Source organism: Urocampus carinirostris, chromosome 2 (genome assembly GCF_059441175.1).
Source record: "Urocampus carinirostris isolate Australia breed hairy pipefish chromosome 2, RoL_Ucar_1.0, whole genome shotgun sequence".
Classification (NCBI taxonomy): domain Eukaryota; kingdom Metazoa; phylum Chordata; class Actinopteri; order Syngnathiformes; family Syngnathidae; genus Urocampus; species Urocampus carinirostris.
Window position 1 is genome coordinate 59,811,578 of NC_142350.1, and position 27,705 is coordinate 59,839,282.

At 38.5% G+C, this 27,705-nt stretch overlaps 1 protein-coding gene across 3 annotated transcripts; it reads left to right on the forward strand.

Moving 5' to 3' along the window:
• The first annotated feature begins 3,391 nt into the window (after positions 1-3,391).
• Positions 3,392-23,870, forward strand: LOC148372774 (phosphatidylinositol 4-phosphate 5-kinase type-1 alpha-like). Of its 3 annotated transcripts, XR_015849563.1 has the most exons (17): positions 3,392-3,492; positions 7,872-7,906; positions 9,276-9,368; positions 9,483-9,613; positions 9,694-9,811; positions 9,944-10,096; positions 10,175-10,474; positions 11,905-12,134; positions 12,218-12,301; positions 12,382-12,430; positions 16,460-16,544; positions 16,641-16,811; positions 16,892-17,021; positions 18,835-18,897; positions 18,985-19,084; positions 19,155-20,309; positions 20,362-23,870. XR_015849563.1 is itself a non-coding variant. In XM_088327346.1 (16 exons), exons 1-16 carry the CDS (start codon positions 3,444-3,446, stop codon positions 19,155-19,157), a joined length of 1,794 nt encoding a protein of 597 aa, XP_088183472.1. In that variant the 5' UTR covers positions 3,392-3,443; the 3' UTR covers positions 19,158-23,870. The 3 variants fall into 3 exon arrangements, 2 of the variants coding, with proteins under 2 accessions (XP_088183472.1, XP_088183474.1); XM_088327346.1 differs by having other exon boundaries at positions 19,155-23,870; XM_088327348.1 differs by having other exon boundaries at positions 16,895-17,021; positions 19,155-23,870.
• The last annotated feature ends 3,835 nt before the right edge of the window (positions 23,871-27,705 follow it).

Genomic DNA, 27,705 nt, shown 5'->3' on the forward strand with positions numbered 1-27,705 from the left:
TTGACGCTACTAAAAGTAAAAGTACATTAAAAGCATCGTGGAAAGGGGAGTTCATGTGGCTTGAAGCAGACGATGCAACGCAAACATTGCATGAATGAAGATGAGTAAATACAGGTACATACCCCGCGTTGGGCGCCACTTATTTTGGAGAGAACGTCTTTGGGCATCGCCCCAAAAAATACGCAGAGAAGGGATATGGCGAAAAGGGAACGCGCTCTATTGCATTCGGGACACGTTCAAAGTTCCAGACGTTCAACATTGGCTTTTATAGTGTTCTCAAATAAAGTTGATGTATCTCGTGAAGTTCGTCCGCCCCTGCATATGAGCTTGTGACCTTTTGCAACAACGTCATCCCACGACCTTCACCAGATGCCTAAATACTAATCATTAGTTATTATCCACATTCCACAACAATGGAAAACAGCGATGTCATATACATGCAATGAATGTTATAAGTAGATTTATAATAAATTTAAAGTGTTGTTCTGTTATTTATTCTGATGATCAATCCTTAATACTTTGCAATAATGTTTTTTTGCGTTGAGTCATCTTATTGTGTTTCAGGTTGTGAAAAATGGGGCAGGCAACTTTATGGCCGGGCAGGTAACTTTTGCAGAGTTGTCTGCTCTGGTGTCCGCTAACTTTTTCTCATGAGTTTCAGACACTGCTAAGAGATACTTTTTTTTGTCACCGATTAGCGCAAAGAGACACGAGTGCTTTGCTAAAAATGTCATTAACATGTTGTTACTATGTTATTATGAGGTTATTACCAGGTTATAATTATTATAAGCAGGGTTGAAATAGGCTCAGTCAAGCACTAAAAAGTATGCCTTATGTAAATGCACGTGATTGATTTACATACATACACTAATTAAAGGACTAATTTAACAAGTATTTTGGAAGAATCGATCGATATTCAAAGGGACAGTGTTTGTTCTTTAGAGCAGGGGTCTCCCATGTGGTGCCCCCTAAGGAAAGCTGAGGTGCCCGCTAACCTGTTATGAAAATAGCTCACCAGTCATTGTGATTTTCTTGTCAAACAAGTTTTTTTTAGTCATTGACTGAGTTTTCAACCTTACCTCCAACAATTAACCTGATAATAACATAGTAACAACATAGTGATTACATGATAGATTGTTATTTTAGAAATGCATCATATTGCACCCAGCCATTGGTGCTGATTAGATAGATAGATAGATAGATAGATAGATAGATAGATAGATAGATAGATACTTTGTTCATCCCCAAAGGGAAATTAGTAACAGAAAGTACCTCTCTGAAAAGGGTTGGGTACGCCTGATTGAGAGTTTCCTAGTGGTAAAAAAATATTTTTTGACAATACAACCCTACCTAGAGGGAGTTGACCTATCTGTCCACCATGCTGCTGCTATGGGTACAGAAAACCCCACAAAAACCTTGCATAAGGATGGGCAAAAACCATTTTGAAGGAAAATGGTGCGGTTTGGTTACTCTGAGTTTCCGTAGTTTGTATACCTCCTTGTGCTTTTTTTTTACATTTGTTTTTGGTTACACAAAACAACATCTAAATGTCAACTAATACACACACACACACACACACACACACACTTTCCCTTTAGATATACTGATCACATACCTGTCAACCAGTACGTGTTTGCCGTACAAAGTACGTTTATTATGCATTTTAAGACGTGTACGACGTACAAGAAAATCTGTACGGAAAAAACGCAAATTTGTCAATCATGGGTACCATCCGGTATACACCGACTATCACGAAACGGCAAATCAATCGAGTCAAACGAGTTCGCCGCGGTAGCCTCTATATCGGTATCGTTTTTTTCGTTGCAAACGAAGCGAGCGGTTTGATGCTACTGTGCGCATGCGTCTGCCGCCTGGGGATTACCCATCATGCATCATTCGGTGGTAGTTGTGTAGTGAACGGAAGTCCGTCTCTTTTTAGAGAACCGTCTTTTTCGGCTCAACTCATTAAAGAGAGCCGGCTGTCAAACGGCTCACTTGCTTTGATGCATTATATTACGAATTATTATGTTGTATAAAGAAGTTAAGAAAAGAAGGAAGTGTAAAAGGAGAAAATGAAAAAGGACATGTTTGTGGTTATCCCTTTAATCATTATATTACCAACAATAATTTAATGCAGAAAATGAATTTATAATTTGAATAAGAAAATGTATTATTCTACTTAATTATACTGGCATGTATTTTTCCTTCTACAGTGAACGTCCAAGCTATTTTATTTTTGAACTTTTTTGATAATAAACCTCATTCATGTCGAGCAACTCAGGATCTCACAACAAAATGTTAATCAACAATATATATGATATAACGAAACACATGTACAATATAACATGTTAAACTACATAAATAAACACGTTTGAAAAAAAATATGATGCAAGATTATTTTTTATTTTGTAAGGGGAAAATACGACAGTTTGTAAGGGCATGGAGCCCTGGAGCTTGACAGGTATGTAATCATGTCAATTTCTCAGGGCTAGAAATGAAATATCCTAGGTAATCACAATGACCCATTCAGAACCGGTCCGCAGGCCACTTGGGTGTTCTTACGCGGGCACCACATTTTGTGAGCCCTGTTTTTAATGGATCTCAATTGAGTTAGTGGTATGCACATTTGAGTATTACCAGGGTTGGGTAGGGTTACTTTAACTGGATAACTTTCAATTACTTTTGGATTACTCCAATTCCAAATATGCTAATAAAAGACAAAAGAAACTAATAATAATAATAATAATAATTTCCTTGTATTGTCATTCTGTGTAACAATGTACACAGAACGAAATGTCGATTGCACCTGACCCGTTGTAGCGAGCCGATGCAGCCGCAGCCAACAGAGGGCGCCGCCGACCACTTTTTAAATCTTAGGAATGACTCGGCCGGGGCGCGAACCACCGACCTCCCAGTCTCAAAGCGGGCGCCTTACCATCTAGGCTACTGAGCTGGTATAAATATGAATAAAATGATGACTCACAACACGTGGTAAGCTTTCTCTCTTGGCTTTGATCTCTTCGATCTCCGGCAAAACTAACATAAAATGCCACAGAAACAAAATGGAAATAAATCCAAACAGCTTGCCGACATAATTTTTGCCGTTCCATGTATTCCGTTACTCCCCAAGCCTGCACCAAATTTAGTCATTTTATTCATATTTATTTTCTTTTGTCTTTTCTTAGCATATTTGGTATTGGAGTAATCCAAAAGTAATTGAGAGTAATGCAGTTAAAGTAACTTTACCCAACCCTGCCAACAGCACAGGAGTTGACATTTCAAGCCGAGTTTTGAAACCATATCCTTGAACTCGGGAAACTGAGCATTTCCACTTCCGTCCGCTGGTGGCGCTATGGTGCCGATGTCGACCATTAAACTCACACTGTGTGTCGGGCTGGTTGAGATGTGAACGGCTGTTGAAGCCGTGGAACTAACCAACGATAATGGCGACCGCTGGTGGAGCAGCAGACCCGGGATCTACTGCTTCGACAGGTAACCCACACACTCTCGTTAATGCTTAACCAGTTATTAGCCAACCTGCCATGGTCATCCGTTAACTAATTGGTTGAGATGAGCATCAGCGGGGATGCTGTGCTTTTGAATTCGGCGAGGCTAATTTGCTAAGCTAGCACCTAGCGGAGCAAGTAAGTGAACCGGTGTTCTATCAGTTGTTGTTTTTCAAATCCTCACTAAGTTGTTCGTTGCCAAAGCTCAGTTTCACAATAAATATTCAAATATTCTTATTCGAAATGAAAAGTAGACAAAACATATCCATTTGTTGTACATTGTTGCCAAACCGGTCATTTCTTTCGTCTTATAAAATCGAGACTTGTTTGCATTTATTATCTCCATACATTGAGCTTATTAACTCCTATGTCATTATGTCTTAAATATGTTAAATTTCGAGGTCCAATTCACAATCCAGCTAATAAAGAATATGCTATAAATTACCCTCTTTAGTAAGTCGTTTTCCTGTTTCCTCACAAGTTTAAACAGAATAAAAACCTATAACACCTAACTATTATACAAACTTTTAACTATTATGATTTTCCTCTGTTCTATTGCTTACAGTAAGGATCGTGTCAATGATATTCAAAATAAATCAACCGATTATCTTCTCCTTGGGTTTGGTGTTTTTTTGTCATACGGGATACTGTAAACTTTTTTTCTCAATGATATTTTAAATGAATAAAACATAGAGATGTGTTCCTTGAATAAATCAAGCATAAGAATACAGAAGACCCGTGGAATAAGACATAAATCCATTCTTAGTGGAAAGCGCAATGTAAAATTGTACATAGCAGGCGATAAAAACCTATGGTCATGAGATCTGAACCCCTGGTATCCCTGAAAATAACAAAATGGTGTACAAGTAATACTTTCGTGTACTATATACAAATATGGACAAATAACATTTCAACTAAACATGCACTTAAAGTAAAAATGAAATTGATTTACTTATTGTGTAACTTGAATTGAGCTGGTGGAGTGGAGTTGCAGAGGAGAGGAAGGAAACGGATAGCGAATTGAAAATTTAAACTTTTTTTAAAACTTCCACTTGCGAGGATTGCCATGACTTTAAAAAACATTCTTTGCTTCAATCATCTACTTGTATGTAATCATAGTCCCGATCGTCGATTGGCTATAGCCATGCAACCTAGCGAGGGTAGTTGGTCGTGTGCCCTCTTTGTATTTTTGTGATAACCACAAGCTTTGTCTCCATGGTTATGCATTAAGCAGAAAGTCTTCACAAAGCACACTAGATTCAAATCTGAATAAAGCGAAAGGCATTTTGGGAGGTAGTTTATCCAATACTATATTGACAATTCCATGATGCGGTAAAGCAAACCAATAGCAGGCCCGCATTTTATATGACCTGACGTCGACGAATAGCAGACAGACATCTTGGAGAAGTAACTTGCACATTCATACGCACATACACATTACTGTAAAGTTTTTACGATTTTTGGCTAGCCAAATAATTTGTTGTTGGCGTCATATCGTGGGAAAATGCTGTAAATGGGGACTGAAAAAATGTCTTATTCCACACCTTAAAGTGAAAATGTCCTACGGCTTGATTTAATAAATGTTTATTTTCTCATTGAAGATGAGACATTTTCCCCTCAGTATCGTATAGCCAGTCAGACAGAATCTGGGAACACAAATATTAACATACTGGATTGATAGCTTCTGCCATACCACATAAGTTGTTAAATCTGGGAAATAACTGGTGTAGTCTCTCCTTGCAAGAGGAAAACTGGAGAACTCATATGGCCTATATTTCCGTGTTAATGCTGCAGGCAATATCTGAAAGCTGCCAGCAATGTCTCTGAAGAATACCAGATGGTTCTTCTATTGTCAATGGTTGTAATTGGGTTAAGTGTTTTTTTTCTTCTTCTATATCCCTGGTTTGCAAAATCATGCGTGTTTATTTGGGTGTACACACTGAAAACTTTGAAGGATGTTCCAGCAAATGAAAGACATTTCCAGTATGTTATTCGTATATAAAGACAAGATGACTACAAGCAAAAACGTTCCTAATTGGATACAGTATAAACTATGAGAATGCTGATTAATGCCATCAACAAATGGCTGTTTATGGGATACATTACTTGGGATTTTTTGCCCCTATAATGCTCAACTATGTTTAAGGCTCATGATTTCTGTTTCTTTTATCACAATATATAAAAAACATGGGGCTTCTGAGGTTTAAGCGGAGGGAAAAACTGAAAAGAGGTTTGTCTGAATCTAAAAATCAAAATCTTATTTTTAGATTAAAAAAAATCAAAATCTTATTTTTAGATTCAACCAAATATTTTCGAATCACTCGATCTTCTGAGTTTTTGTTATAGACAACAATTTCCAGGCAGGCATTTCTTACCGAACACCACAAACTATAACCTCAGTCATGGTGTTATTTTTAAATGTCTGGTTGGGTTTTGTCCGTGTATTCTCTGATACAACCTCGGGGCAAATTTTCCACCACTGTTTCCTCTTAGCCTGTGAGGATGTTATCAAATGTCAGTTTTGCTTTCCAGATATTAGGACTCATTTTTGGAGGAGAGCTTTGCAGCGAGGTACTTGCACGACATTTTTTTTTTTTGACACGTGAAGAGAAACTGCATGGCAAGTGATGCTCCTTTACGTAACAAAATGGTTAGCAGAGCATGATGCCTGTTATTTACTAGTGGAATAAACAGCAGTGTGGCTATGCTAATAGCAAAGATAATACTGCCCTGTTTTTAAACAGTCCTGTTTGCCTAGAGTATCCGCTCTGACTGTGAATGCTGCTGTGAGAGTTCCTACAGGTGTAATATTCCTCTGAATCCTTTTGCAAGCTTTGACCTGCGGCATTGCTGCATTGAAGTAGCTGTTGCCACTGGTTACAGGCGAGAGTTACTCTGAGTGGGCGAGAAAGTCCTGTCATATTGAATGAAGTGTTAGTGGAAAAATTGTTGAACAAAGTTTTTAAAATTTGCAAGTCATATAAGCCAACAATTGTGACCTATACAATCCTTTTTGCACAACTAGGGGGAAAAATACATACTTCTCCACATCCAAATTTAAAGCTTGTAGTTGACTACTCAATAAATGTGTTTTTGAAGTTTCCATCACTCCATACTTTACATAGTTGGCTTCACCTTCTGCCATTTTTGCATATAACTCTCAAACTTGGTAAGTAGCTTCACTGAGTATATTATGAGGCATTGTGTTTAGGGCCACTAAATACACACTTTCTTTAAAAAAAAAAAACTATCACGTTTTCAGTCTTGTTAGGACTCCTCCCAAAACAAAAATAAATTAACATGCACAATGTCTCAGACTGTCTGGTATTCTGTCCGTTTTCAAACTATTTATTATTTCTGCTTCTATTTCTGTTCCTTCTTCTATTGTGTTTGGCAATATTTTTTCTTTGGCACCATGGGTTGCTCTTCTCTGGTCCTCTCAAAACAAAAGCTTTGCCGTTGCTGGGAACCTTTTGCTTTGAGAGTTTTGGATTTTTATAGTTTTTCAGTAAGCCAATATATTATTTTAACATAAATGGTAACATTTGTAGTTATATTTTCTTATATTTCGGATGTCTTGATTTCCAATTTTTTTTTTTTTTTCATAATTTCTCAAACATTGCTGCAATTTTTCTGGAATGAGTTTACAAATATGTTACAGGGAACATATTAAAAGTATCAGTTTTTTTTTAATCCTGTGGGGAGTCAAGAAACTGTCTACATTTTTCTCAGTCTGTTCATTGTTGTTCTTAACGTTTTGGTATGTAGTGTTAGTCTCTTTGGCAATTACATGCCAATTAGGTTGACGTTGGTTTGAGGTTGAAAGAACTTCATTCCAAATACTTGTTAATATACAAATTGTAAAAAAAAAACAACATGTTTTCTGTGAGTATTATAATTGTAACTGACTGACGGGTGTAATGGAAAAGGTGGTTCTGCTGTTGTGTGTTGCAATTACCGTGGTGCTTTTTGTAGGAACAGGGTGTCATAGGTGGTAAAAAAACATTTAAAAACTCTCCAGTATTAGTCATTACAAGTAAATTGTACCAACTTTGTCTGCAGTAAAAGCTGTATTTTTTTAATGACTGCGGTAATTGCAGAAAGCACCTCAGGGACATCCTGAATCTGGAGCAGTCAGCTTGCGGGAGAAGTAGTTCTAGTTTGTGTGGATGTGCTGTTATCGGAAGCAGTTAGTCGGTCACATTTAGGTCTGAGCTCATTATTGACCTCATTTGTCATGAACAGCAGCAAATGCTAAAATTAGCTCATTAACGAACTTTCCATTTAACATGTTCCCTTACCACAGACCAACGTTAAACTGAGTTTTACGTTATGTACGTTAATGCAAGTTTTTGTCCTTTTTAGGTACCAGTGGCGTATTTAAAGGCGGTTCCTCAGAGGTAAGGAATATACGCCCCAGACATAATGCAATTTCTGGGCTGGTGCATTGAAAATATATGGTGGATGAAGCCAGAGGGGATCCAAACAAACCCTATTTAAGTTAAAAACAATTTACAGCTTTGATTTAAGTACAGTACGCAACTGGACTCAGGATCTTGTTCCATGAGCAAATCCATTGCATCTTGTTCAATCCATAAAGGCAATATTTTTTGTCAAATGTATGAATTCATTTATTTGAGGTTTTAAAAGGCAGGGCCTGAACATGTGAGGGATTTAAGGTCAGTAAACGAGAGTGCCGGCTTCTCAACAAGTCCTCTTGTGCATCAGTCTGGCCACATATCGTGAATAAACAACTATCACATTTATCTTATAACAGTTAAGAATGAAGGTTACAGGTGATAAGTAGTTAAACGGGTCAATGTGCAGTCATAATAGTACAAACTGAAGTAAATATTGCATGCTGAGTTTGAAATGTTCTGTTTCTTCCTGTTAGTCTATTGCAAGAGATGTACTGCTCAATGTTGATGCAATCTTTTTAGTATTTCAGTTATTTGCTCACTTGTTTGCACCATCCAGGAAACCAACTCACTCTATTGTCCTGGCCACAAACTCTTGAAAGACAGATTTTGTATATCACCGTCACATTACATTACTACAGATGGTGACATGAATTTTGTTTTTATTGCGATTATAATCAGACTGAAAATTATTGCACCCAGACAACTTGCATCCAGCGTTATTTTTAGGTGTGAAATCGGATCCTGGGTATTTGTGGATAGGTCAATAAAACAAAAGTATTTCTTAAAAGCAAATTGAACTACACATGAATACTTTACAGCTCCTGTTTTGTTGTTCATGTGTTTTTCCAAATGGCCGTTGTAACTTATCAGTCATCAGATAACAATTAGCACACATGGTCACTATCATATCAAGAATCATTTTTTTCCTGTTTGACTGGTCTTGCTGAGTGTATGAGCCACAACAGATGCAGCACTCAGCATGCTGACACTGTGGTGGAATAAAAAACAATGGACCCAGTTTGTGCACATGGCTGGAAAGTTTTAAAGGTTGCTAATTAAAGTACGTGATTGTATCTGTGGAAAAAAGATTATACTTCTATCTGCTTTTCCCACTAAATGCAAAGCACTCCATCAACCATTGCAGTTTTGGACAACGTTTTGTCATTGTTAGAAGATGCTTTTTATTTTTACGTAAAAGTTAGTAACCTAAGCAACAGTAATAGACCCACTACTTTTTTGAAGGCATTGTATTTGCCAATCCTTTTGATTCGTATTGGTAGTCTAAGACAATGGACCCGAAAGCATAATTTCACTCTTATTTGAAAACGCTTTGTCCTCAAATGCTCAGATGCCCGGCTCCTCAGGCACCACTCAGAGTATGAAAAAGACGATAGGGCACCGGGGTGTCGAGACTACCACCGGTGAGACCACCTACAAAAAGGTTGGTACTTTGTGTATGTGTCAGTGGTAATGGTTAGTTGACACAATCGACAAGCATCCAAGCTCATTACAATTTGCTATACTTTCCCTAATGTCCCTTCTCTAATTTTTGCAGACAACTTCCTCTGCCCTCAAAGGTGCCATTCAGTTGGGCATTACTCACACTGTGGGCAGCCTGAGTCAGAAGGCCGAGAGGGATGTACTCATGCAGGATTTTGTGGTTGTTGAAAGTATCTTTTTCCCCAGGTTGGTAGCAGATAGGAGGTTGTGTATAGTGTTGTTTTGAAGGCTTGTCATCACACTTTGCTTTTTCTTATTCATTGCAGTGAAGGCAGTAACCTGACTCCAGCTCATCACTATAGCGATTTTCGTTTTAAGACCTACGCTCCCATTGCCTTCCGTTATTTTAGAGAGCTGTTTGGAATTCGGCCGGATGACTACCTGGTTTGTACCTTACAAAATACTCAGAACAAAAACAGATGTCTCTGTCAGAGCTTAAATCTCTTTTATATAAAAAATAAGAAGGAATTTTTTTTTCGGACTGAATACTAACAGAGATGTATCTTTTGCTTCAAGTATTCTCTTTGCAGCGAGCCACTGATTGAGCTCTCAAACTCTGGAGCCAGTGGATCGGTCTTTTACGTCTCTAGCGATGATGAGTTCATCATTAAAACTGTTCAACACAAAGAGGCAGAGTTTCTCCAAAAGCTACTTCCTGGATACTTTATGGTAAGTTTAAAGCTTCATTAAAGTAGCATATTTAAGCCTTTGATTCAAAAAGCGCAACTCAATTTATTTTTTCTCTAGAACATAAACCAAAACAAGCGCACACTCCTGCCCAAGTTCTACGGACTCTATTGCGTTCAGGCCGGGGGCAAGAATATTCGCATAGTTGTCATGAACAATCTTTTACCTCGGATAATTCCCATGCACCTCAAATACGACATGAAAGGATCAACTTATAAGCGACGGGCATCGCCTAAGGAGAGAGAGAAGGCCAATCCGACTTACAAGGACCTAGACTTTATCCAGGATTTGCCCGATGGTCTTCAGCTGGAAGCAGACAATTACAACGCCCTTTCCAAGACAATACAGAGAGATTGTTTGGTGAGTTATTGAATTGTGTGTTTTGAATTTCATTAAGCTGTATAATAGTTCATTTGTTATAATGTTGCTATATATTCCTTATCGATGCAGCATATGAACTCCTATTAAGCTAAAATCCCTTCAACTGGTTCTGCAGCAAAACTGCTTACTAGTTGCTCCCTCTTTTCAAAGTATGGAAGTTCTTCAATGTATTTCACTTTGTCAAAGAGCTTTAGAAATGATTACTGTTATTAAATTCATCGGCTGAGTTACCATGATTTTGCATGTCTTATCGGGAGTTGATGCATCAAAATAGATCACATAAACAACACAGTCATGTGATTGTCTCGGGTAACTTGATAAACTATTCTGTTGGTGCATGAATGCTTTTTATCTGAGTTCGTTCTACAGAATAAAATGTCTGGTGAGGGCTTGCCCAAGAGTGGTGATTCCATACTTTTTGCAAGGCTTGTACTATTACACTGCTGTGCATGCTCTTGTGCAACTCGTAAATTCTTTGACCAACATTCAAAACTATATTAAGATATGTAGTATTCCCACATGATTGTACCTTGGGCTTTTTTCCTGTTATACATAGTCCTACTACATATTGATACCAACTATAACAATATGCATTATAGGACAAATTGGAAAGGTACAAACCAGGAATACAGTATATACTTTTTAAGATCCTTACCTATTGTCTATGTTTAACGGCGTTCCTGTGACAAAAAAATGTGGGGTGAAAAGGTTGTTAAGAAATGCAGTGTTTCCCACAGAATCTTGTGTGACGCTGGTGGGTGGACAGTCGAAAGGAGTCTGGGGGCATGCTCCCTCTGAAGCAAATTTCATGCATTTTAAATTCAAGTGCATCAATGTGGTGCATTTTAAGGGAAAAATCGAGAAGCTAGGTACATGATGAATTGGTGCCCTGTAAACTATTGATTTCATAAATACACTAGTTATGAATTGCAATGACTGAGCAAACAAGTCACACCCACAACCATGGTTAAAAAAAGACTGGAGTTTAATACAAAATCTGCTTGTCTATTTATAGTCTAAATTTTGGACTAAACATAACCAGTGTTGTGCCTATGCTGTATTATTTTTAGGCATTGTATTAAGGAGTTAACAGACCAAATCACCGATATGAGCTTTAATTTTCTGGGAAAATGCGATGCGTGCCAATGTCAAAATTGTACCCGGCCGTTTAATCACAGTCTGGGCGGGGCGTGACAAACACTGCTCAACCAAGTCAGTTAGAGTGTTTGCTTTCTTCACTGTATATATATATGTAAAAATTATATACACAAATATTTTTTGTATTTTATAGTTTTACAATTTTATGAGACTCGAGCAGACCCATGTATTCTGGCGGCCCGCCGGAATCATCCTTTGTATAGGATACACTGAAACGTTTTCTTTAAAAATAGTTTTTGTTCTTTATAAAGCTCTTGCAGAGTTTCAAGATCATGGATTACAGTCTGCTGATGGGCATTCACAACATGGACCAGGCCAATCGTGAGCGAGTTGGGGGGTATTCCGGAGACAGCGGGGGGTCAGAGGGAGCGGTGACACCAGATCAGCGGCGGCCGCAAGCCCAAAAAAGTCTTTACTGTACAGCTATGGAGTCCATACAGGGGGAGGCTCGGGGAAAGGGCGTTTTAGACTCTGAAGACCAGTGAGTTTAATTGCTGAACCTCAAAATGTCGTCGCTGGGAAATGTGCTATTTCTGAATCATCTCTGGCATTTTTACTTAACAGCATGGGAGGCATTCCAGCTCGAAATGGAAAAGGAGAGCGGTTACTCATCTACATTGGAATTATAGATATCCTTCAGTCCTACAGGTATCTGACTCAAGAGAAAATCTCCCATGTGTGCTATTTTTATGGTGTTTGTGTAACTGTTTCTTCATCCCACTCTTAAGATTTGTTAAACGGTTGGAGCACTCCTGGAAGGCACTGGTACATGATGGGGTAAGAGCCCACACATTCTACAGAGCAGTCTCAGAAAATTTTAAAATTGTGATGAAGTTAATTTTTTTCTGTAGTGTAATTTAAAAAAAAGTCACACATTGGGATTTCATTATGAATCAACTAAAGTTGCACACCTTTTATTGTTTTAGTATTGTTGAATAGCCTAATCTAAGGGTCCGCAACCCAACATGTTGGAAGAGGCTTATTGGACAAAAAACAAATTTACCTGCAGCCGCATAAAATTAAAAGCTTTAAGCCTTTTAATGAATGCAACGAGTGCTGTGTATGTAGAATAGCTATACAGTGTTAGCCTACTATCAATGTGACCAAGTTTAATGCAGCGCATCCTGTGGAGAATGATGCACCACGTGACTACTCTATTGTAGGATACCTCCTCAAGCCGGCGGGTTGTCGGAATGTTGATAAACAATTACGTGTCTGTACGATGTCACCAGTCTTTTAAATAAATCATGCTACATATCATTGGAAAGCTTAAACTCTTGGGTTTCAAGATATGCTATCCATTTCAAAATGTACTCGTAACAAAAACATCTCAATCAGTCTAAAATATGATACCTGAAAAATATAAAGCCGGGTTAGCTCACCAATAAATCCCTCTTGTAATAGGAAAATTGAGATGATGATCTCTGCAAACATGGAGTCATTACATCCAGGACTGTCCAGTGAAACCGACCTTGTAAAATATGTACTCCAAAATACAGGACATTTCCGACCCAAAAAAATACCTGCCTAAAAGCGTTTCTGCATTGTTCAACGTTCCATGTTGTAATCAGTTTGTTTCGCAAGGTAATTTTTGTTTACCACCAAATAAACTCGTAAAATTATTTCTAATATGGCTTTTAGCCTCTGACCTTTTAATTGACGTCACTCTCGGCCAATAGCAGGCTTTTTTTCACGGTCCACAGCCCACATTAGCCTACAAGGGCCTGTATTGATATAAGTGATCAGCTCCTTTAGCGCCGAATATTTATACCCAATAGTAACAGATTCAAATGATGATTGACACATTAGCTAGCCAATGAAATTCTCAAAAGAACGATATGCAGATGTTCGAAGGGTATTCGAATTAGACCCCAAAATAAAGGTGCGTTATGCCACTCGGGATTTATTTTAAACGCATTATCACTAAGCGCAAGTGTGCACAATCATTGATTGACTTCTGGAAAGAAAAGTCAAACATTTACAACTCTTTGAGAATGTATAAAAAATATGGCCTGAGTAAAATACAGAATAGGTTTTATAACTGTAAACTGAGCATATCCTAATGGCCACTTTTGGAAACGCCTAGACCTAACCTTAGAAAAATGTCTAGAATACAATGTATAGTTTTTCAAAATTTGACATGGTACCAGGTAAGGCTTTAAGCTATTGTCTTGCATGATTTCCAGCTCGTGTGCCTACGCTGCAGGCAGTTGATTGCAAAAAAAAAAAAAATTCAGGGGAAAATGAAAAACCTTATATTTCTGTGTGTTCCAACTCAGTGTTTGTAGCACTTGCAGTGATTATTTCAGTTTGGGACTAAACCTCAGTGCGTTACCTTTCAAAAGAGCTCGAAACCGTACATATTCTCCAAATGGTTGAAGAGCACATTCAATTTACTTTGGGTATGTCTTGGATTGGGATTTTAGGTGAGGGGTAAATAAATTACAGTATATTATAGTGGTTTCATTTGATACAATTAAAGAAATCCAACTTTAGATGTTATTTTTATATTAAGGATTTGAAAATGCAACAAAATGGAACCGGCATAATGTGCCCATATCTGGGCAACAAAAAGAGTGCAATAAAACTAAACATTCTTTTATAAAAATAAAACGGCAGCCTTTTATTTGGGTAAATAAAATTACAGTACTGCAGTTTAAGTTTTATTTCTTTGCAAATTTCACAAGTCAGTGCATGGGTAAAACACAGCTGCAGCATCTTCTCTCCCTCTCGTTGGATACCAAAAGCGGCCACCCTCAGGCCTGAGCAACAAAACATAAATAATCTTCCGTAGTGTAATTCAAAAGATACCGACAAAAATCGGCTATCATTTACAAAAAACGTCTACTTTGTTCCAATAAAAAAGTGCTTATGACAGCATTGTTCTCTTACCTTTTTAACGTGACTAATGTGTTGAAATTTGGAGTGCAGCATTAAATTGTGACGCTGCTGCTTTAAAAGGGGCAGAGTTTGCGCTTCGCTCAGCTCAAGCAGGAAAGCTAGGAGAGAGGATACAAGCGAAGGAGCTGATTTCAGTCTCGTCTCATAGTTACGTAGTAACACCCGGAGTTAAATGTAATATTTATTTCACACATTTTTACAGCATCGTAAAACCTGATTTTGTGTCATGATTATCCTCTCATAGAAACCATACTAAAAGAAAAATGTATAACCTTCCTCCTTCTTTTTCAATTTGTATACTTTTTCGAAACGTGCCAGGGAGCCCGTCCCCAGCGCTAAAGAGATACATGCTCTCCTGAGCCGCGGGTTGCTGAACTTGGGCATACTAGTATCATTGAAAATCAAGACAATTCTATTCTAGGATACTTTTTCATGGTATTCTAATATTATGCCATAATAAGCAACATTAAAACAGTTAAGGACTTCCAGTTGATAAAAAAATTTTTTTCATGGATTACCATACCTGCCAAGTACTACGGTTTTGCCGTAATGAGTACGGTTTTCTTTAAACCACTACGGTGATACGGTGCCATGACAGAAACTACGGGTTTCCACCGCAAGATGGAGACAAAGTACCATTTCAAACAACGGCTATATCAGCACTGCCAGTCCTGGCTGCTTATGCGCGAGGTTTATTTTTTAGCTCAATTGGAGCACCGCCATTGTTTAATTGGCAGCGGGGATAGAGGTCATGGAGTCTACCGGAGAAGTGCAGAAAGTTGTATAACATGGAGAACATTTGGATATTATTAATTTTGCTGAAGTGAATCAACCCATGAATGTTTATGGCTTTTCAGCGAATAAAAATCTTTCAGCCTCGCATGTTCAATTGACTCTGGTGTGCCTTGCTTCACTTTGAGAAGTGACTGATTCAATGGAGCAGTGACACTTAGAAATGTGCCAGTGAAATTGTTTGCATGATATATATAGATTTAGCCTTTAGTTTGTTTATTGCTTAAATATGTGCTGAAGTCAGTTAAGTGAAATTGGGAATTTCTAAGATGAGAAGTGACTGCCTCAATGGACATACACTTGTATGCAGTGCAGTGACACTTGGAAATGTGCCAGTGAAATGTTTTCTTAGTTAGATAATTAGTTTAATTATTGTTTGCCAAATTTTGTTTTATCTTCAACTGCTTCCAATAGTTAAATTGCATGTAAAATTTAACTATTAGTCAGTGTTGGGCCTGGTTGTTATTTTATTTATATAAAAACTGATCAAAATCAATTATATAATTATTCACTCACAAATATATTGGAATATCTCAAATAACAAGTTTCCAAAAAAACCTGAAAACCAACCCAAGAACCAACACTGAATAATATTACTTCAATGATAAAAAATTAAATGTTTTGTTTCTTATTGTATCAAATATTGAAAAGAAAAGAAAACTGAGGGTTTTCTATGACTTTGTTATATTAAATACATTGTTGAGCTTTAAAGAACTTTCTTTTGATTATTTCCATCAGTACAGTTTAGGTAAATTGACTGTAAACATGAGGTTGTGATTGTGAAAAAAATGTAAAATTTGTTACTTCTTAGCTGCATTTTAAGCCCTGAAAATGCTAAAAATCCTTTGACTTCAGGGGGGCTTCACCCCCCTGAACCCCCCACCGGACATCGTCCTGGACCTGACCAGGGCCTGCGGCCCCTGGACCCTAGCTACTAGGCTTTTTCACTTTCAAAAGTTGGCAGGTATGGATTACAGGAAAAAACTTGATTGCAATATTCAAATTTTCTGGGAAACTCCTGCCAATCAACACATCTGAAAGTTTCTAAAGTTTGAAAGAAAAATATTTTAAATGCTCCACAACTGAGACATGATAATTGTTGCTCCATTGTAGGACACGGTTTCAGTTCACCGACCTGGTTTTTACGCAGAGCGCTTCCAACAGTTCATGTGCAACACGGTGTTCAGGAAAATTCCACGTAAGTTTTGTTTTTTAAGCTTCTCAAAATATTTTGGTGATTTATTAGCTCAGGAAATGCAGTGCTTTTCAACATCACATAATCTTTCCTCAATAGTGAAGCCTTCCCCTTCTAAGAAGAGCCGTGGTGGAGGTACAGTGGGTCTTCGGAGGGCTCCCACTCTGGGCGCTCCCACCCCACTCTCTCACGGAACGGGACAGTCAGCCATGGACCCCAGACTGGTTTACCACCCACATTTTAAAAGCACAGAGTCAGAAGGAGACAGTGGTAAGGACTGAAGTAGAGAGAGAAGTGCTGAAGTTGGTATTGGCACCAATTGTGTTGACTAATTTCGATTTTGCTATTAGTAGTTCAGCCAGGCCGACCAGATCTACTTCCCAGGACTCCACCGCTGCATGACACCACTGCTGACCGCGAAGCCAACCTCTCCACTTCGTCTGTAGGCAGTTTAGAACTTGGGTCCTCTCCTCTTCTTAGGTAAAGAGTCTCAACAATTTTAGGCGAATTATACTGGAATGGTAAAGGGTTAAGTAACTTCGGAATGGAGACACATTTTTAGTGGTATACTTATATTAATATGGGACACAGACTCTGGCATACTTAATTTTTCATGGATTTTATCCAATCACGTAACATCACACAGTAAAATAGAATGCGCTGAAGAATTGGCTTTTGTCTGGAGAGCAGGTTTAGCTTTTTTTTTTTTTTATCCCAAGTATTTTGTGTGGCTCTCTCCCCCCCAAAAAAACAAAAAAGAAATAAATATATATGTTTGTTTTTTTTAACTTTATTTATTTATTTTGCTTTCATGGCTCTTTGGGTCAAAAAGGTTCGCGACCCCTGCACTAGACCATTAGTGGTACAGGTGACGTACCCTAATGTATTAACACTTATCTCATTATCACATTATTTTTTACTCCTGGTGCTAGAAACACTGATTTTCATAGTTCATCCGAATAGGTTTAACAGAGTTTCCCCTTCTTCACTAGAAAAAAACCTTTAAGAATGGAGATAACAAAAATTATTTCACCACCATACTATAAACGCTCTTTTATGTACATATACATATTAAAACGCAGCGTTATTGACACACAGGTGAAGAAGTGGAGAAACTGTTAAACGAATCATATATGTGAACAGAATGCAATACAGACACACCCATACTTTCGAACATTCGAGTTATGAACAACGGTAGAAACGAAAACATCCGGACATTGCTGTAAGTTAGATTTTGTATTGTGCTCACCTTTATCTGAGGACAGTACTGTAGTGCTTCTTTCCGCCGCTACTGGTGTGTTGCGCTGTGAGAGGTCACTTAGCATCCACCCCGAAGAAGAAATCCGGTTTCTACATCCTGGTTTTGTGTGTAATCATAACGTGTACTGTATCACTAGCGCTAAGAACTTTGACGGTTTTATTGTTTAATATCTCGCGCATCTATTCAATATGGTTGGTGTAACGTGTAAAGAAGAGGTGAGCTGTTTCATTTGAAATAAAAGCGGAATAAGAGAGCTTGATGCGGTTGAGAAGATTGGTTGGATCACTTTTTTCGGCCACTTTTTACCACGGAGTAGAACTATTTAGTAAGATAAACTCAACTTTATTTATCTTTTATAGGGCATATTATTTTATGAAATGTTTATTTTTTAGTACAAAACAATACAGGTTACTTATACAAGCCTTAAACATACTTATATAAACCATGAACATACAAAATATCGCACTGAAGCAACTTATAAACAAATTCAACTTGTTCGTAGGCCGGGCAGCGTCTGTATGTAAATCAGTGATTCTGGCACTGTGATTAAAAATGGTGAGATGATCTTAAATTTTTGTGTGTCACTCGTACCACTGGGGGTTTAGTGGTAAAGTGTTGGCTCTCTCACCTCCACAAAATGTTCAATTCCCATTGTATACAATGTCTTTGCTATTGGACAGTTATTGACCGATCAATCTTTGCATTAATATATACTGTAAGTATATGGACCAACAGTTATGCTCGATCGCATGGTACTGAAACTCTGTAGTCTCAATTTCATGTGCCTTATATAGCTCGGTGTGCCTTGCGTATGAAAAATATGCCAAAATTCGATTTTTAGGGGTGCTCCTTTATAATTTTTTGCAAAAAATACGGTACAAGGGATGGCATTACAATTCAAATCTGTATTTTGTGTGTATTCCGAAATGACAATGTAATTTTTGTGACAGTTTGCCCAGTATTAACATTTTTTTTTGAACTACTGTTGTAGTTGAATGTCTGGTTTTAATGCTTTTTTGCTGCCACTCTTAGGTCGGTCGGGGTGGAGGTGCACAAATCACCTCACGCAGACAATGAACAGGGTGCTTTTCAGAGGTAACGACGTGCAAACAAGAAACTTTTAGCAGAAAATATTCATTTGGCTCCTTTTTTAATCATTTGTTGGATTCATTCCAATTACAGCTTTGATATCGAGGCCGGCGGAGATAATTCAGTCCACCTATCTGGAAGTGAAGACGTGGTTTCGTTATCTGACATCATCCCCGAAACCAACATCAATTTTGTATGTATGACCTGCTAATCCCTAACACACTGACATTGTACAGATAATGTGATATCCATTCTATTCGCAGTAAAGCACGTGTGCCATCTGAAGAGGAAACATGCCTGAAAGATGCGTGACGGGCAGACTGAAAAATAAAGATGGCGTTAGCGGCCTAGCCGAATCAGAAACCCTGCCTCCGTTTCCCCAGTGAACGTTCGTTTGAAACGCTGGAGGAAGCGGCCCGGTGGAGGAAACGCAGATATGGGCGAGCTCTGCACGGCTCCGCGTGCGTGTATGTTGTCTTTCCCAGCACACGTCACTGTCACACATGCCCTTAAAACACTAGAATGAGGGTTATGACCACAGTTGTTTTTTTGAATCATGGAATTAGTTGTGTGTGTGTTTTTTTTTTTTTTTCCTGTCTGTGGATCTTGAGAGTGGTGAAGCGGTGATGAGTCACTTTGTTTGAAACATAGCGTGGAGTGCATGTGGGCACAGACGGGAGAGAACAGTGCATACTGAAGTAAGTCTGAGTGGGATCTTAATTGTGGGACGCCATTTATTTTAGTCTTCCCGTTACAGAACATTCACTTCCACTCGGGACCTTCCTCGCAGGCACATAAACCCATGTTTTTTTTTTCTTTTTTGCGCTATAGAAACTTATGAGCGGCTTCACCTCAATAATCGCTGCTGTCCCGCTGGAATCACATTGTCTTAAAACCTTGTTGTTAACCTAGTGAAGCGATTGCTAGTTTGGCAATCAGGTTTTCATATTAATGACTTGTGCTGGAACCGGTTGAGGTCATGCTGAATGTATACGTCATCCCCTCCCATTCGTAAAATGTGTCTTATGAAAACGGAAGAACCTATCGGACTTCTCCCTCTCTCGGACAACCATATGTGCTAAATAGTTTTATCTAAATAGCGAGAAGTGTTGTTGGCAGCCAGTACATTTACAACAAAGTATTATTTCAACCACAACAACCGTTTTCCAGATGTGGTTAGTTTGTCTGTCATGTCCGTGCCTTTTTTTGTGTCATCCACCATGTATTGAATGCACAACAGATTTTAACAGTGAACACAAATTTGCCTTATCATTGCAGTGCATTGAGTGTCATGAGTAGAACAGCTTTTTCTTCAAACATTTTTTTAGAGGGTAAAATAATCCCGCATTGGGTGTATTTTTTTTTTTTTTTGTGGGGGGGAGCATTAAAGGAACCATGATGTCATTTTAACCAGTACTGTTGTGGGATGTGGATATTAACTAATGATAAGTAGGTAGGCATCTGGTAAAGGTCGTGGGATGAAGTTGTTGCCGGGGCGGACGACCTCCACTTATTTTCGAGAGACCGTCGTTGGGTGTCGCCCCAAAAATACGCAGAGAAGAGATATGACAAAAAGGGAACACGCTTTATTGCATTCGGGACACGTTCAAAGTTCCAGACGTTCAACATTACTGAGCGGCCGTAGCTCAGGAGGTAGAGCGCTCGTCTTGGGATCAAGGGATCCCAGTTCGAATCCCGGCTTGTCCGTGTTACATGTCGAAGTGTCCTTGGGTAAGACACTGAAGCCCTAATACCCCCAATAAGCAGGTTAGCGTCTTACATGGCTGCAATAGAAGGCTGCTATTGGGAAATGTGGAGCACATTGTAAAGCGCTTTGGGAAGTCATTGACTTGAAAAGCGCTATATAAATGCAGATCATTTAATTTCATTACATTGGCTTTTATAGTGTTCTCAAATGAATTTAAGATATCTCGTGAAGGTCGCCCGCCCTGACAACAACGTCATCCCACGACCTTTACCAGATGCCTATAAACTTATCATTAGTTATCATCCACATTCCGCAACAGTGATTGCCTTAGTTTTTTCCCAGTCGTCGAAGGTAATCCGTAAAAGTTGTAACTCTGCAACTGGGTTCTTGTTATTGTGTTGATCTGAAGTTCAATCAATGAATGAATTTAACAAAAATTGCACAGACTTGAACACAACAGCAAGACCAGCAGCATACAATAAGTGGTTGGCTTGATTCCCTGTAAATCACTAATGACTGAATATTCTTTTTGAGAGAAGTTGACTCATCAATTCCCACATCTACCTGTCCGTGGCGTCAGCCGGCAGCATGCTGCGTCACGTTTTGGTCATTTAAAATGTTTTTTAAAAAATCGGTTCCATTTGCCAGAACACAAATGCCTGTTTTATGAAATATTTACGGGAATCGGTTGGCCGTCTTTGATGATGCTATTTAAATGGTTGATTAAAAGACACGGACTTACTTTAGAATGCGAAAAATCAAGCATTATTTGGGGATTGTAGGTTTTTTTTACAAATAAATATTGACAACTTTTTTGATGAAACATGCTTTGCTCAAGTACGATTACAATTTAAAAAAATAAATAAAAAATGTAACTAAAATTTGCATGCCTCTAGGACAAATTATACTTGTATATTTTTGTAAAGAAATCAACCTTTTTTATAAATTGGTTGCTTTACTGTCATGAAATTTCAAATGAGATGGACAAATAATAGTAAATTTATTCATAAGATGAGATTGTCGAAATTCCCTTGAGGGAAACGTCTGACGTCAATAAACCACAATCCTATTTCTCTTGAAATTAGGACTATTGTAAAAATGACTTTTTTCCTTGCAACAATCTCTTACTTTGTAAGATTACCAGTTTTTTTCTCAAATTTCTCAATTTCACTGTTCAAATTCAATTAAGCTTAGGAATTAGTTTGGTGTCTTGAATTTGTGAATTGTTTTTATAAAATTACAGACTTCTTTGCAACCTAATTAATTTCTTTATTTTAAGACTGACCATAATGATAATACAATGATTCCCTCCCCTCATCAAAGAGCATTTGTAAAAGCGACACTTTTCGTAAAGTTAATCCGAACTTCGAATTCACTTGAATGTAGTTTTTGTATCATGCTTTTTTTAAAGAATAAGTCCGATAAAAAAATCACTTCACACATTTATGTTTCATATTACAGCTGTTCTCACTTTTTAATGCTTATTCGTGTAGCCCTAAATATACATCTGATTCTTGTGGTGTTTAAAAGAATTTCAAGGACTAAGGTCCATATTTTGGCAAACTGTTTTTGGAGTATCGGAAACTTAAAGAACTGCTGATGCGGACCACTTCTTATGCCGCTTTGGTTATTTGATAAACTGTAATGCCCCTACACTCAAGCAACAGATTAATATCTGTTGGTGATCATTTCTGCTGGTTACAGAAATGACAATATGCCTGAATCACTCCTGGACCAAAAATGTGTGTATAGCGAGTTTTTGGTGTATTTTATTGTATGGATGTAGTATTCTTAAAACGTATTTTGTTGGCTTTTAGGGTTTGTGCTTGCGATTCAAAATCTAAGGTCGAACTGAAAGGATTTCCTCACAATATTCTGGAATGCGATATAAACAATAACCACACTATTTGTATCCATCTCTTTCGGTATACCATTTTGGGAGTTGGTGTTTGGGATGATGTCATCACAAACTTTAAAGCATCAGACAATGACCGATCACAAGCATGGTTGTCGGTTGTTAGCGTGACCCTGTGCAACATCATCAACACAAACTCTCAAAATGTAAGCCCTTATAGATGATAAAAACCTTTCTTTCAGGAAAGACAATATTGATAAAATGCAGTGTTTAGGTTAGAGGGGGACAGTACTGGTCAGACACCTTTAGGGTTGACTTTCACTTTAAAGCAACACATTCACGTAAAAGACAGGGTCACTCACAGCAGCGGCAATTTTTATTCGCTCAAAATATGGCAAGATCGCATCTCTTTGTCCATTTTGCGACTTGCCGCCTGTGTGCTAGAAAAGGGAGATTGAGTAATGATATCAGACTAAAAAAAAGAAAGTTAGTTACACGGGCACCAAAGAGAGAAACGGATAGTTTTGCAGAGGTTCAAATTAACACTGATTGAAACTGTTAGTGTTTCGAAAACTGTTTTTTTTTTTTTGTTAAATAGTTACATGTCTGATATAAGCTGTATCTGACGCATATCTAGTGACTTGTTTTTCAAGTTAGTGTAGAGCCTGGAGATGGTTAGATCGCGCATTCCTGTGACATTCGAGTATAACATTTGTGGTAATGTGTACAGCCGTCTTTTAGTTAGCTTTGGTGTTGCTGAGATTTTCACCCCGCTAATTAGCAAGAGTGGGACAATACCCCTCGAAAGTTTGCAAAGCTCACAGGTTTTATTATGTTGCGTTGTTTTGATTCTGTGTGATGGCTGCATGCAATCTCTCTCTACATGACTCTGCTGCACAAGTGAAAATATTCTCCGGTGCTTTAACGTGGCGACCTATATTTTGTCTAGTGTGATTGCAATACAAACCACAACCCGCCACCACTCACTATACAGACATTTTTATTTATTTAAAGTCGAGGCTTGAACATGAAAGTCGTTGCCTGATTGTACGCTCCAGAAGGATTTCTCAATCTATTTAGTGATATAGTACGCGACAATTTTTTGTGATACAATAAATGAAAGAATAACGTTGGCTTCAAAACAAATCTTGGCTGTTTATCTCCTGTGACGTTTTTCTTTTTTTTTTGTCTTTATACATGAATGTTCTACATGAGCCAATATTGCTGGTTGTCCAGTATGCTTCAACGACTATATTTCTACAAAATCTGTGTACAAATAATGTGTATGATGTACATAAAGTCACTGAAATGCCTTTTCATGCAACATGTGCTGCCTGTTCCACCTGCCATGTTTCATTTATGTGGTGGTGACGTTTTCATGCATTCAAAGGATTAAACTCGAGTTTTGTAAATCTTTATTTGGTCCGTCTTATGCTTTACTCTTATGTCGGTGAGCTTGATGATGGTTGACTGTGTTTTGATGAAATGAAATGATCTGCTTTTATATAGCGCTTTTTAAGTCAATGACTTCCCAAAGCGCTTTACAATGTGCTCCACATTTCCCAATAGCGGCCTTGCAGCCATGTAAGGCGCTAACCTGCTTATTGGGGGTATTAGGGGTTCAGTGTCTTACCCAAGGACACTTCGACATGTAACACGGACGAGCCGGGATTCGAACTGGGATCCCTTGATCCCAAAACGAGCGCTCTACCTCCTGAGCTACTGCCTCCCCCGAATTGTGAGACAGAGCTTAATTTTAAAAAGCCTATGATATACCAAAATTCACATGTTAAAATCGGGGTCCTTTTGGATCCTTGAAAAGTATTGAAAGGCATTGAATTAATTATTCCAAAAATATGCCTTTGATTGGCATTAAAATGTCTACAATCCAATTTTCGAAAGTCTTATAAACGTGAACCTGTTAATAAAAATTTTATTTGTTTGAACAAAATGGATTTAGTAACATCAATTGTTTTTTTAAAAATCAATTCATCGCATGACCACAATAATGTAGCAATCAGAACGGTGATGTGGTTTCAGTCGGACGCATGTTTTAAGTCTACCCACAATACTTGTAGCGACTTCAGAAACAGATGTTTGCTTTGGATCATAAGTATAAATTTAATGAGAACTGGATATCTGACGAAGGTTTATTTGCGATGGCTTTGTGGTGGCAGTAACTCAGGAGGAAAAGCGCTTGTCTTGGGATCAAGAGATTGCAGGTTCGATTCCCGGTTCCTTTGTGTTATACGGTCGTGCTCAGGCTTTATAAAGTAAAATCTTATATGATCAGGGGTACCCAAACTTTTGCAGACGACTATGTCAAAGTGTCCTTGGGCAAGACACTGAATCCCTAATGCCCCTGATAAGCAGGTAGTTGCCTTGCAAGGCTGACGCTGCTTTCGGGGTATGTTATTGGGTGAGTGTAAAGCACATTGTAAAGTGCTCTGGGAGGTCTTCATTGACTTGAAAAGCTCTATAACAATTCAAACCATTTACATTTAGACTATTTAAAAGCTGTGCCAGGTAATACTAACTAGCCACGGTGTATTGTGTGCAAGAAATATTTGAGTTTTGTTTGTTTTACTCGTGTGTTTCTTTTTACGTCGACTTGGTCTTAAATTTGATTTCGAACGTCCTTAAAAAGTGTTGAATTTAACTTCCCTTAAGCTGTAGGAACCCTGTAAAATGTTCTAGTAGGCTTCTAGACTACTGTGGAAGAGATGCTAATAAAAGACAGAAGAAACTAATTATGAATAAAATGACTACATTTTGTGCAGGCTTGGGGAGCAATGGAATACATGGAACGGCAAAAATGATGTTGCCAATCATTTGGATTAATTTTCATTTTGTTTCTGTCGCATTTTATGTTCGTTTTGCCGGAGATCAAAGCCAGGAGAGAAAGCTTACCACGTGTTGTGAGTCATAATTTTATTCATATTTAGTTTCTTTTGTCTTTTATTCGCATATTTGGTATTGGAGTAATCCATAAGTCATTGAAAGTAATCCAGTTAAAGTAACCCTACCCAACCCTGTTTATATCTTAGTTCCCTGCCATGAACTGCTACAGCCGTCATGGCTGTGAGTGTTATAAAGGAACACTAATATTTGACCACTAGGTGTCACTGTACTGTGTAGTGCAACCGAAAACAAGTGCTAAAAAGCAGAAGGAAAAATACAAACGGCAGAGACTCAAAGTGACCAAAGTGCTCCATTTTTCTTACTTTTAAGCTATTCATTCCCAAGGTTTTTGGTTTGGGGAGGGTTAATACCCCCAAAAGGGCCTAAGCAGCAAGTCGGGGGACAATCATGTCATCTTTCTTCAGGAAGCTAGGGGAGCGTCATGTAATTGTAAATTCGCTTCATTTTTATAGAGCTTTTCAAGTCAATGAAGGCCTCCCAAAGTGCTTTACAATGTGCCCATTCACTCACCCCGATACCAATGCAAGGCAACTACCGGGGGCATTAGTGTCAGTGTCTTGCCCAAGGATACTTCGACATAGAACACAGAGGAACCAGGTATCAAATCTGCGACCTCTTGATCCCAATTGTCTCTTTCCGAAGTTGCTACGAGTATTGTGGGTAGATTTAGGACATGCGTCCGACTGAAACCACATCACCGTTTTGATTCTTACGGTATTGTGGTATCGCCATGAATTGGTGAATTCTTTAAAAAAACAATTGATCTTACTAAATCCTTTTAGTTTGAACAAATACAAATCTTATTAGGGCGGCATTAGCTCAAGAGGTCGTAGGTTCAATTCCCGGCTCCTCCGTGTTATATGTCGAAGTGTCATTGGGCAAGACACTGAATCCCTAATGCCCCCAATAAGCAGGTAGGCACCTTGCATGGCTGACTCCCTATCGGTGTGTGAGTGTTTGTGTGTGAATGGGTAGGTGTGAAGCATATTGTAAAGCGCTCTAGGAGGTCTTCATTGACTTGAAAAGCGCTATATAAATGCAGACCATTTATGAACAAGTTCATGTTTTTAAGACTTTTGCAAATTGAATTGGAGACGATTTAATGCCAATCAAGGCCTTATTTTTTTGAATAATGAATTCAATGCCGGGCAGCACGGCGGCGCAGTGGTTAGCGCGTGTGCGGCACAGTTCTGAGGTCGTGGGAACCTCCTGCGTGGGTTCAAATCCAGCTCGCGGCCTTACTGTGCGGAGTTTGTATGTTCTCCCCGTGCTTGCGTGGGTTTCCTCCGGGCACTCTGGTTTCCTCCCACATTCCAAAGACATGCATTTCAGGTGGATTGGCCGGTCCAAATTGCCCCTAGGTGTGAATGAGCGAGTGAGTTGTCCGTCCCCGTGTGCCCTGCGATTGGCTGGCAACCAGTTCAGGGTGTCCACTGCCCACTGCCCGATGATTGCTGGGATGGGCTCCAGCACCCCCGCGACCCTACTGAGGATAAGCGGTGCAGCTGATGAGATGAGATGAGAATTCAATGCCTTTTAAGACTTCAAGGATCCACGGGAACCCTGATTGTAACTTGTTAATTTTAGTTTATCATAGGCTTTTTAAAATTGAGCGCTATCTCACTGCTCTAAATGTAAAATATATATAAATTTTTCTGAATATGAGTATGTATAAAATATGCACATGATTGTTTATGTATCTTTGTTAATTAAAACAATAAGGAATTGAATAATGACATTTTTGATGACGATGAGGTGTTAATTAATATACAATTTTCCCTTTGAAGTAACGACACAACGAAAAAAATAAATGTATTAAAGATAACTCCATTCCCCTAAAGTTCAGGGGGCTCAGGGGGGCTCCTCGAATGCCATTTGATTATGTACAAGCAAAGTTAAACAAAAAAAAATTAGCCCTTAAGGCGTAAATATAACAAAGTTTGTGATTAAGGCAAGAGAAGAGATTGAAAAGTATTAATGTTGAAGATCATGACATTTATTTTTCTAGATCTAAATGAGAAATTCAAAAGCATGTGGATTACGTGAACAATTTCACAAGTGTCCAAAATGTGCACTGCCTGAGACATGGCATGCGTTAAGTCAGTAATCCAGCTCCTGCCAAACATGCTGAAACTGTCACGGTTGCCATGACGCCCAAATGGCCCCGCCCGTGTGGCGCTAGCTGGAGCTTGTTGACGGATTGGCTCCCTGTCAGTATTTAAACTCTGTCCTATCAGTCCCCTTTTGTCGGTCCGTCTGCGAATCTCTGTTTTTACACGGCAAGCCCACGTTTGCTCTCCCGTCCCGAATTACAACCTGTTTTGATCTC